Genomic DNA, 12,384 nt, shown 5'->3' with positions numbered 1-12,384 from the left:
ACGATGAGGTAGGTAGGCAGAGTGGTTAGGGGCGATGAGGCAGGCAGGCGAGTGGTTAGGGGTAATCAGGCTGGCAGGCGAGCGGTTAGGAGCCAACAGTCCCAGATTGTGAGAGAGTGCAGGCCAGGCTGAGGGACCCTCTCCTCCCCGTGCACAAATTTTGTGCACTGCGCCTCTAATATATCCTATCTAATAAAAGAGAAACATGGTAATTAGTGTACAACCGCTACCCTTCCCATTGGCCAATCAGGGCAATATGCAAATTAACTGCCAGCCAAGATGGCGGCCAGAAGCCAGGCAGCTTGAAACTAACATGAGGCTTGCTTGCTTCAGTGACGGAGGACTCCAACGTTCCCCGCCTGCCACTGCCGGCCTCTGAGCTGCAACTCTAAGCAACTATGTTACAAATATAGAAGCTAAACAAAACCCGAGAAACCTGCTTTAGTTGCCAGGCTTCAGCCAGCAGGATCGCAACATTGTTTCAAATACAGAAGGTAAACAAAGGCCAGAAACCTGCTTTCAGCAGCGGAGGCCTCAGAGCTGGAGCCTCAGAGCTAAAGCTGGCCCAGAATAAAAAAAAGAAAAAGAAAAAAAAAAAAAAAAGGAGCCGAAACCGGTTTGGCTCAGTGGATAGAGCGTCGGCCTGCGGACTGAAAGGTCCCAGGTTCGATTCCGGCCAAGGGCATGTACCTGGGTTGCGGGCACATCCCCAGTTGGAGATGTGCAGGAGGCAGCTGATCGATGTTTCTCTCTCATCGATGTTTCTAGCTCTCTATCTCTCTCCCTTCTTCTCTGTAAAAAATCAATAAAATATATATATAAAAAAAAAGGAGCAGTTGGGAGCTTCAGTCACCCGCCAGCCTGAAAACAGGCCTCAGCCCCTCACCAAGACTGGCCAGGCACCCCAGAGAGGACCCCCACCCTGAAGGGTGTGTGACCAGCTGCAAACAGCCATCATCCCCTCACCCAGGCTGGCCAGGCACCCCAGTGGGGACCCCACCCTGATCCAGGACACCCTTCAGGGCAAACCAGCCGGCCCCCACTCGTGCAGCAGGCCTCTCTATAGTAAAAGGGTAATATGCCTCCCAGCACCGGGATCAGCATGACAGGGGGCAGCACCCAAACCCCCAATCGCCCTGCGGCTCTGTGTGTGACAGGGGCCGGGGCCACAACCTCCCTATCCGCCCTGCTCTGTTCGTGACAGGGGAAGGCGCCCCAACCCCCTGATCAGCCCTGCTCTGTGCCTGATAGGGGCGAGCTCCCCAACCCCCTGATTGCCCTGCGGCTCTGTGTGTGACAGGCTGCGGTGCCCCAACCCCCTTATTGGCCCTGCTCTGTGTGTGACAGGGTGCAGCGCTCCCCCCCCCACACACACACACACGGGCCCTGCTCTGTGTGTCATGGGGTAGAGCCATAACATCCCCATCGGCCCTGCCCTGAGTGTGATAGGGTGCAGCGCCCCAACCCCCTGATCTGCCCTGCTCTGTGTGTGACAGGGGGCGGTGCCCCAACTCCCCTATCGGCCCTACTCTGTGAGTGACAGGGGGGAGCTCCCCAACCCCCTGATGGGCCCTGCTCTCTGCGTGACAGGGGAGCTCCCCAACCCCCTGATGGGCCCTGCTCTCTGCATGACAGGGGGGAGCTCCCCAACCCCCTGATGGGCCCTGCTCTGTGCGTGACAGGGTATGGAGCCCCAATCCCCCTGATGGGCCCTGCTCTGTGAGTGACAGGGGGCAGCTCCCCAACCCCAATTGGCCCTGCTCTGTGCGTGACAGGGGGTGGTGCCGCAACCTGCCCATCGACCCTGCCTTGAGTGTGACGGGGGCGGTGCCCCAACCCCCCAATCGGCCCTACCCTGAGCGTGACTGAGGGTGTCATCGCAACCTCCCGATCCGCCCTGCTCTGTGCATGACAGGGGCGGCGCCCCAACTCCCCAATCAGCCCTGCTCTGAGCCTGACCAGAGGCTGTACCTAGGGATTGGGCCTGCCCTCTGCCACCCGGGAGCAGGCCTAAGCCAGCAGGTCGTTATCTCCCGAGGGGTCCCAGACTGCGAGAGTGCACACGCCGGGCTGAGGGACCCCTCCCCCCCCCCCCTGAGTGCACAAATTTTTGTGCACCGGGCCTCTAGTATATATGTAAAAGGCTAATATGCAAAGCGTCCCTGCGGGAGTTCAACCAGGAGACCAAGAGTTCTATCACTCGCTATGAAGTGCGCTGATCACCAGGGGGTGGTGTGGAATGAAGGAAGGCCCCAGCCGGCAGCCAGAAGGCCCTGATTGGCCCTGATCATCGGCCAGGCCTAGGAAGCCTACCCATGCGTGAATTTCATGCACCAGGCCTCTAATTTCTAAATAAAGCATGAACAGTTTTCCTTGACTTTTGCTAGAGTCCTTTGACCAATTGGTCGTGTCATTATAACCTTAGAAGATAACATGTGTTGGTCTTGTGCATTTGGTTTATTTTATAAACGTACTTAATTTTTTTCTCTCTAAGGGAAGAACTACAACATTGTGTCCATCTGATGAAATGACACAACTGTTAATCATAAGGGAAAGACAATGTAGTGTTTTTGCCATATTATATTCAGGTAACTTTAATAATATGACTTTTTTTCCACTCAATATTCACATGAATTGCCTAACTTTTCAATTATTTTGTGCTGTAGAATCAAAAAGGAGGCCCTAAGCATAATAAAGTGATCCTTTGAATTAGCAGTATCAGTATTGCGTTTTTGTTGCTGAAAATTTTATCTGAAATTTTCACTGGAGAAACTACTCATTCATAGACTGAGTATACTAGTCTGCCTTTCTAAATGTTGATTCTAATTTTGCCCTGCTTTGTTACCTTGAGAAAGTTACTTAGCTGTACATATTTTTTCATTTTTAAATTACTAGGCTTCAGCATTGTTCTTAACCACAAACTGCATCTTTATGGCCAGCCAGATTTACATAGTTTGGTGCTTAAGATCATGAGAGAGAGAGATTAAGAGAAACTGGTTGGTTACCTGGCAGTTCTGATAATTGAGTAGCAATTAGCCCAACTAATCATTAATATGAAGTTAATAGTGCTGTCTTCCTCTGTACAAAGAAGAGTACATAGCACCTTTCCATGTTAAAAGGATATGTTTACTTTGTCTTGAAAACAGTGTTAAGGAGTTATTGCATGTTATAAGTAATTTTTAAATAAAGATGCTCTATAAACCCAAATTCCCCTCTTGGTACACATGAAAGGTGATATAGCATTGTAAGTAAGAGCCTGGAGTGGAGTACCTGTCTGTCCTGTTTGTGTCCTGATTCCGACACTTACTAGCTGTGTGACCTTAGCATATCCCTTAACTTCTCTCTGCCTTGGTTTCCTAATCTGTAAAACAAGGGTAATAATAATAGGGTCTACTTTTAGAATTGTTGGCTTTAAGTGAATTCCTTATGAAAAGTATTACAGCAATATCTGCCACAGGGCAAGCTATGTAAACACCTACTGTGTAATTATTTATTACATTAAGGTGGTACATTTAAATGACTCATAAATGTTGTAGCAAACACATGATGTGCCATGTCTATTTTGTGGCTCTCTCTATTTGATACCCACACGGCCTTAAATAACCCCAAAACATAGTCTTTGTCCCAAGATAAAAGTTTTTATTTAGTGGGTGCAAAAAGTTGGACTATCTCTTTTACTTGAAGGTTTGGAGAGGAAAAACATTTTATTTAAAACACTAATATTTAGGAGAAGAATGCAAAGTTTGTGTGAATTTTAAAATGTTGAAGTGAGAGCCCCTTGGGGTTGTGCACTTAGGCAAGCATACTTCTCTCCATACGTACACACATTTACACAAACTTATAGTGTTCATTCTCCTCTATTGATCTTTGTAAGGTATATACATTAAAAAAAAAAAAAACTCATGCAAAGCCACTGTGCACTCATGGTGGGCCTCCTATCAGTCTTCAGGGTGCAACCAGAACAAAGTCAACCTCAGCCAACTGCTGGCCTAGGGTGATTCTGACTGTGGGAGAATGCTAACATTTTTTGAGTGCACAGTCTGAGAGAGGCTGTAATGGGCATGCAAACTTTTCTGTCTTCCCAACAAAATTATGAGCTAAATATTCTTTTTCCCATTTTATCTACACTAATAAAAGAGAAAAATGGTAATTGGCATACGACGATACCCTTTTCATTGGCTAATCAGGGCTATATGCAAATTAACTGCCAACTAGGATTGGCAGTTTACTGCCAACTAAGATTGGCAGTTAACTGCCAACTAGGATTGGCAGTTAACTGCCAACAAGATGGCGGTTAATTTGCATATGTAGGCACAATGTAGGGAGGCGAAAGGAAAAGCAGGAAGAAGCCCCCTGCCACTGACAGTGATCGGAAACCCAGGGGGGAGCTAAGAGCTGGGGGGCAGGGCAAAGGCGGCCCTGGGGCCGCCTTTGCCCTGCCCCCTAGCCATGATCGGAGAATCAGGCGCCTTTGCCGCCCTGGCCAGTGATAGCAGGAAGTAGGGGTGGAGCCAGCGATGGGAGCTGGGCACGGTCGAAGCTGGCAGTCCCAGGATCTAGGGGTCCCTTGCCTAGGCCTAAAGTGGAGCCCACGATCGCGGGGCCGCTGCAGCTGCGGGTCCCCGCTGCCCGAGCCGGACACCTCAGCCAGAGACGTTAGGCCTGGGCAGGGGCGGAGCCTGCAACCGCGGGGAGCTGGGGGTCCCCTGCCCAGGCCTGACACCTCTGCCGGAGGCCTCAGGCCTGGTCAAGGGGCCGATCCGGTGATTGGTGATCGGAGGGTGATGAGGGTCAACTCCTGGGCCAGAGGCATCAGGCCTGGGCGGGGGGCGGAGCCGGGGATTGGGGGGATATGATGGTCCCCTTGCCCAGGCCTGAAGCCTGGGTCAGAGGCCTCAGGCTTGGGCGGGGGGTGGAGCAAGCGATCAGAGGGAGATGGGGGTCCCCTTGCCCAGGCTTGATTCCTGGGTCAGAGGCCTCAGGCCTGGGCGGGGGCCAGAGCCAGTGATCGGGGGGAGATGGGGGTCCCCTGTCCAAGCCTGACACCTCTGGCGGAGGCGTCAGGCCTGGGCAAGGGGCCAATCAGGTGATCAGAGGGTGATGGGGGTCTACGCCTCTGTCCGAGGCATCAGGCCTGGGCAAGGGGCAGAGCCAGCAATCGGAGGGGTCTGGGGGTCCCCTACCCAGGCCTGATGCCTGGGCCAGAGGCATCAGGCCTGGGCTGGGGGCAGAACCAGTGATGGGGGGAAATGAGGGTCCCCTGCCCAGGCCTGACGCCTCTGTCAGAGGTGTCAGGCCTGGGCAAGGGGCCGATCCTGCGATTGGAGGGTGATGGGGGTCAATGCCTGAGGGCTCCCAGTATGTGAGAGGGTGCAGGCTGGGCTGAGGGACACACACACACACACACACACACACACACACACACACACCCAGTGCACGAATTTCGTGCACCGGGCCCCTAGTATGTCATAAGATTATAGCTCAGACAAGTGAAATAATATATCAAAGTCTTAATTTGCAGAGCTAGGATTTAAACTCAGGTCTAATGCTAATTAGTATGCTTGATCCTTTATATCCTTGTCTCCTTCCAGGCAATAACTGGTCATTTTGGTTCACACAGTCATTCATTTAGTTTGTTGTCAAGTAATATGACATATTAGCAAGTATTGGTCATATATATTGCTTGTACAACTTTGGACAAATCATTTGACCTCTGAATGTTAACAGCTTGCATGGTAAATTATAAAATTGGACTAGGTCAGCGGTCACCAACCAGTGGTCCGTGAGGTCTGAAAGGTTGGTGACCACTAGACTAGGTTGATATCTGAGGTGTGTTCGGTTCCTTAGGACCTTGGCGTCCTAAGATTCTTCTGATCCTGTTAGAATTCTGAGGGTTCACCTTTTCACATTGTGCCTCTTCCTCGTTACCTCTTGCAGTTATTGCCTTAGCTTGTGCATTATTCATTTCTTAAATGGATCACTTTTTGAAAAACTGGCTTTTTTAGAATTTCAAATTTGAAGAATTTTTGGTAAATCACAAAGTCACTTTACAAACAAAAAAATTTGGTTGTTAGTAAATGCTGCCATCTTGTGTTTACCATTTAATGAGAGAAAAAGTTAAAATGAGGAAAAAATTAATTTTTTTATTATTTGTTTTTGGTTGTCAACCCATCACAAAATGTCAGGAGTCTTTGTCTAGAAGTAAATGACAAAGATTTAGTCAAGGGTCTTAAGATTTGCAAATCAGAAAAATTACCACGCAACAAACACCTAGAGCAGGGGTCCTCAAACTTTTTAAACGGGGGGCCAGTTCACTGTCCCTCAGACCGTTGGAGGGCCGGAATATAGTTTAAAAAAAGACTATGAACAAATTCCTATGCACACAGCGGTGGAAAAACACCCAGCGGGCCGGATAAATGTTTTTGGTGGGCCGCATGTGGCCCACAGGCCGTAGTGAGGACCCCTAACCTAGAGTGTTCTGAAGAAAACAGAACATTTGGAAGTTCTTATAGTACATTCTTGAGAAGAAACAGTCCTGCATTTATAGCCTCTGGTTTGGTCTGAGGTGACAATCTTTGATGTCCGGTGGTCTGGAGAATGGATGTCAGGTGGTCTGAACACATGAACATTCTTTCCTAAATTTTTAAGAATTGGCTATGGTGTGTGTGTGTGTGTGTGTGTGTGTGTGTGTGTGTGTGTGTGTGTTCTCCAAGCATTGATACACTACTGAAAGTCAAGTTTGTAGGCTACTTAAAGCAAAAATAGAATCATTTTCTCATGCTTCAGCCTAATTGATATTAGTCCATTAGCAGCTTGACTATAGTGACTGCATTTTATTTCTTCACTCTTTTCTCATGGTGGAACTTTAAAAAAATAAACACCTAGTCATTTAATTTAGTAGTCCAGTAACCTTGCACAGATTGACATTGTTAATTTAAAAGTGGCATTGTCCATTTAAAATAATTTTGACATTTGTTTATGATACCTCCTTTTCTATTATCCTTACTCAACAAAATTGTTAAAGGAAGATGGAAGAGCTATATAGGATTTTTAGAGTTGTTTATGTGTATGGTATATTCACTTGCACCAAAAAATATAAAGTGAAACTGACTTTAAAAGCAGATGACACTGGACATTTGTTGTATGGGGCAGCATACCAACTATAAGGAACAGCATTTCACAGACAAGCTAAATTGTCATTCAAGAGCAAGGCTTCTGGCTTCAAGTTCAAGATGATGGAGTAGGAAGATCCTCAGCTCCTCTCATTGACACCAAAAGAAAACCACATACAGAACTGAGAATGACCCGAAGACTAGTAGAACAGTCTTTCTACAACTATGGATATGAAGAAAAAGCCACATTGAGATGGGTAGGATGGGTAGAGATTAAGTCTAGTCACCCACCTATGCCCCACTCTCCATATAGCTGTCTCACTAGTGGGAGGGATATCACAACCACAGAGGTCCCCCATGAAGAGCAAAGGGGTCCGAGTCCCAGCACGAGGGACCTGCACCAGGAAGAGGAGTCAGCATTAACATCTGGCTTTGAAAACCAGCAAGAGCCAAAGGGCTGTAGGAAACCACAGTTGTGCTCTTTCTGAGTCTCAGAACAGAGGCAGCAGTTTGAAAAGCACCTAGGTCATACGTGAAGGTGATACATTGACTAATTATAAGGTATGTGCTGGAATTTTCTCCTGATTCAAGTGCTAGTAGGGCTCATTTTTCCCCTTTCTTTACTCGTCCTACCTAGTTGGTCCAATGTTAGAATGCACCATTTCTGACACTCCATTAACCTTGCTAACACTGTTCACCCTACCCTAGCTTATCCCTGAGGACTCACCCAGGCTAACTCCCCTCTAAAGCAGCTCCTGCCGTGCCACGTCCAGTGAGCAGCCTCAGTTGGCACCACACACATAGCAGTGTGTTTACAACATTTGAGGCTAGGCCTCACAGCCAGCCACACTAAAGGCCTGCTTTACACACCAGTGAGCCCACCACAGTTGTGGCCAGTACTCACAACCAAATGGGTCAGGAACCAGCGTCACCTGCCAGTGTGTCCATAGAAGTTGTGGCCCAACCACAAAAGGAGGCCAACTAGTTCACCCAGGGGAACACCTCTGGAGCACTTGACTTTGGTGACAAGGGAGGATTCCACCACTGGGCCCCATTGAACACCTTCTAAATTAGGCCACTTTTCAAAACCAGGAGTTGTAGCTCACCTTTACCTAATACATGGACACAAAGAGGGAAAATGAGGAGAGAAAAGAGTATGTTCCAAACAAAAGAAAAAAAGATTAAACCCCAGAAGAAAAAAAACTAAATTAAACAGAGGTAAGCTGTCTACTAAAGATTTCAAAGTAAAAGTTATAAAGATGCTCATCAAACTCTGCAGACAAATGGATAAACTCAGTGAGAACTTCACATTATAAAAAAGAACCTATCATAACTGAAGAATATGACAACTAAAACGAAAAATACATGGGAGGGAATCAACAGCAGATCAGATGATGCAGAAGAATGGATCAGCAATCAGGAAGACAGGCTAATGGAAGTAATGCAATTGGAAGATCAGGAAAAAAAAAGAATTTAAAATGATGAGGATTTTAAAAAAGAGGATAGCATAAGGCAGTGGTTCTCAACCTGTGGGTCACGACCCCTTTGGCAGTCGAATGACCCTTTCACATGGGTCACCTAAGACCATCCTGCATATTAGATATTTACATTACGATTCATAACAGTAGCAGCATTACAGTTATGAAGTAGCAACGAAAATAATTTTATGGTTGGGTCACAACATGAGGAACTGTATTTAAAGGGCCAGAAGGTTGAGAACCACTGGATAAGGGATCTCTGGGACAACATCATCAAGCATACTAATATTCGAATCATTGCAGTTCCAGAAGAGAGATAAAGGGACAAAAAAAATCTATTTAAGGAAATAATGGCTGAAAACTTCCCCAACCTGGTGAAGGAAACGAGCATCCAAGTCTAGGAAGCAGAGAGTCCCAAACAAGATTAACCAAAGTGACCCACACCAAGATACATTACATTACAATTAAATTGTTAGAAGTTAAAGGGAGAGCATCTTAAAAACAGCATTAGAAAACCAACATACACAGGAATGCTCATAAGATTATCAGCTGATATTTCAGTAGAAATTTTGCAGGCCTAAAAGGAGTGGCACAATATAGTCACCATGATGAAAGGGGAAAATCTTCAACCAAGTCTATTCTACACAGCAGGGTTATCAATTCAGAATTGAAGGAAACATCAAGATTTTCCCAAAAAAGCAAAAGCTAAAGGAGTTCATCACTACTAAACCAGCATTACAAGAAACAGTAAAAGGAATTCTTTAAGTGGGAAATAAAGCTCAAAACCAGAAATAAAATATGCAAAAGAAAAAACTCTCACTAGTAAAGGCAAACAATAGTGAAGATAATAAACCAACCATTTATAAATCTAGTATGAAAACAACTAAAATGGCAATAAGTACATACCTATCAATAATCACTTTAAATGCAAATGGACTAAGTGTTCCATTCAAAAGACATAGGGTTACTGAATGTATATTTTTTTAAGACTTACATATGAGACTCACTGCCTGTGTAAGACTCACTTCATATCTGAGGACACACAGATTTAAAGTAAAGGGATAGAAAAAGATACTTCATGAAAATGATACAAAACCAAAGAAAAGCTGGGATGGCAATACCTATATCAAACAAAATGGACTTTAACCAGTTAACTGCCACGCATCCAAAACGGAAACCATCCCGCTTGCATCTATAGACACATATGGCATACAAAGGGTTAAAACAAAAGCTATATAAAAGAGACAAAGAAGGACCCAGCAATTCTATTTTTGGGTGCTTATCTGAAGAAAACACCAATTCAAAAAGATATACACACCCCTATGTTTACTGCAGCATTGCATATAATAGTGAAGATATGGAAGCAGCCTAGGTGTTCATCAATAATGAATGGATAAAGAAGTGGACATATATATAGTACCTGTTTCTTCTCCCTTCTGCTTTTACTGATATTCTCTCTAGTGGCCACAGTGACTTATCTGGGCTCACAAAACCAATACATGTCAGAATTAGTTGAAACTGAGTATTCTGACTCTTGTTTAGGACAAGAATATAAAATCACCAACAGTAATATCTTTAATTGTCAAATTGCTGCATATTGTTCCATTTCACTTGGCTATTTTGTTAAAATGTTTTCTTTTAATTTCAGGCCACTGAAAGGTATGATATATTTGATACACGACAGTTTATTTCAGTCCAGGAATCTACAGTGGTGACAAGGACATGGGACTCCTCCTGCCAGATTCCAGATGGTTCAATACAATTGACATCCTGGCTGACAACTGTGAAAAAGAACCTTGGATTATTTTATTTTATTTTTGTGGGATACCACAATCCAAAATCCATAGAACACATCAGGTAACCTCTCTTTTTAAGAAAAAAACATTCCTTTTTTTTTTTTCTTCTAAATCTTACATATAAAAAGCAAGCAGCCAGGATATTTTACTAGTAAGTATCCCTTTCCTCCTTAGTAAGCTTATTGTTTTTAGAATGAAACAGTTAACCTTGGTACTGAATATAATCAAGGAAGACATGTTCTTTATCCAATTGAGTCTACCTGTAACTTGAGAATTTATTTCCCTCTCTTTTTTAAAACTTTTCAGATATATTTGCCCCCTCGATTTTATCATGAAATTTTTGTAAATACAGGAAAGTTAAAAGAGTTTTACAGTGAGCAAACATATAACCACTCCTAGATTCTACCATTAACATTTTATCGTACTTACTTTAACCTGCACTTGTTCATATATATCCATTCCTCTGTCTAGCCATCAGTATATCTTAATTTTTTTATGCATTTCAAAGTAAGTTGTACTTGTTCTCACCGCAAAAAAAATTGTAATTATGTGAGGTGATGGATTATGGTAATCATTTAGCAATATATACTTGTGTTATATTGTCATGTCATACACTTTAAACTTATACATGATCATAAAGCTAGAAAGAAAAAGTTGTTTACATCAACTTCTGCTCTTCAAGTTTACATTTGCTAAAATGACAGCTATCTCTGATACATTTTTATTTGATATTCAATGTAAAGTCCCCAGTGTTTTTTTAAACTCACTAAAAACATGAAATATATTGGCATTTTATCTGCTTGCTCTCCTACGGAATCCATATACTAGACCGTCTGGTAATATATCTTCTCTGGCATTGAATCACATAAATGAGGAGAGTTTTAAATTCTTGATTCATAAAGCCAAACAGTTATTAATCCAGATGCACAACTGTATTTTGTATAAAATGTTGCTGTTTGTTTCTTTAATTATTTCCTTTCATAATTGCAGGTAATTTAAAAAATTTACAATTTGAGAAATGCAGACAAAAGCTATGATAGGAAAATATTTTCTGACACAGTGATATTTATATTATTCATTGATAGAAAAAAATTTCTGATGTTATCTAAATACACATTTATCATATCCCAATTAGCCATTGCCTCCCATCTCAATATGGCTAATGTTTCTTAAGAACTTTCACAAGTGGTCTGTGCATGAAAATCACCTCATGCCTTTATTGTAATTCTTATCTCATTATATTGACCTTTTTTTTTCTTCTTTAATTTGAACTGGTCTGGCACTAAACTGCCTATTTCTTGAAAGCAGGAGTTTTGCTTCTCTCTGGGAATACTCAGCATTATTTCTGGGACACAGAAAGTACTTAGTCAGTATTATGTAGTAACTCAATGTAAGAAATGTTAAGTTAATTTTTTATTATTTTCTTTTTCCTAAGGCTTCAGGTTCCCTGTAGAATTCTAATATAACCTTTGCTGATGAGGATGTCTGATATTGTTACTGTAAAAAATGAAACTGAAACAATGAAGGATTTGGAGGCAGAAGTGAAAGATACAGCCAGAGTTGAAAATCTTACCAAATCAGAGAACTATGGGAAGATTTTAGCAGAGAAGAATGAACATTGTATTGACAACAATATTGATTTTCAGGTAAACAGGATTTTTCTCTCTGGATACAAATGCTGAATATTCAGTATATAATTACCATCGTCATAAAAAAAACTTACTTTCAGGATAAGTTGGCCCATTGAGGTATGTTTATCAGCCAGTTTTTGAGCCATCTGTATTAGCTTGTTGGGTCTAATTCTTTGATTTGCTTGTATCATATAATAATTTTCATTTCTGTGTAGCAATACTTTTTTTATTGGCTTCCTACGTTTTCATTCCACTCTGCCCCTAATCAGTATTGTGGGAGTTCAGAATTTAACTGAAGAGCTCTTAGAAGATAGAAGAATAGAGAGAGGGGAACTGCAGAAGTTCTTTTGGCAAAAACAGCCTTCAG

General features: G+C 43.4%; 1 protein-coding gene across 17 annotated transcripts in view; it reads left to right on the top strand.

The window, feature by feature from the left end:
- R3HDM1 (R3H domain containing 1) overlaps positions 1-12,384 on the top strand; it is a 185,841-nt gene that overhangs the window by 62,857 nt on the left and 110,600 nt on the right. For all 17 annotated transcript variants that reach the window (XM_059704578.1, XM_059704579.1, XM_059704585.1 and 14 more), the window contains exons 2-3: positions 10,239-10,447; positions 11,822-12,032. In XM_059704578.1, the coding sequence (XP_059560561.1) occupies positions 11,862-12,032 (171 nt within the window). In that variant the 5' untranslated portion in view covers positions 10,239-10,447; positions 11,822-11,861. The remainder of the gene's footprint in view (positions 1-10,238; positions 10,448-11,821; positions 12,033-12,384) is intronic.

This window comes from Myotis daubentonii, chromosome 7, assembly GCF_963259705.1.
Source record: "Myotis daubentonii chromosome 7, mMyoDau2.1, whole genome shotgun sequence".
Classification (NCBI taxonomy): Eukaryota; Metazoa; Chordata; class Mammalia; order Chiroptera; family Vespertilionidae; genus Myotis; species Myotis daubentonii.
Note: the sequence above shows the minus strand (reverse complement) of the source record. Positions and strands in the feature narration are given on the sequence as shown.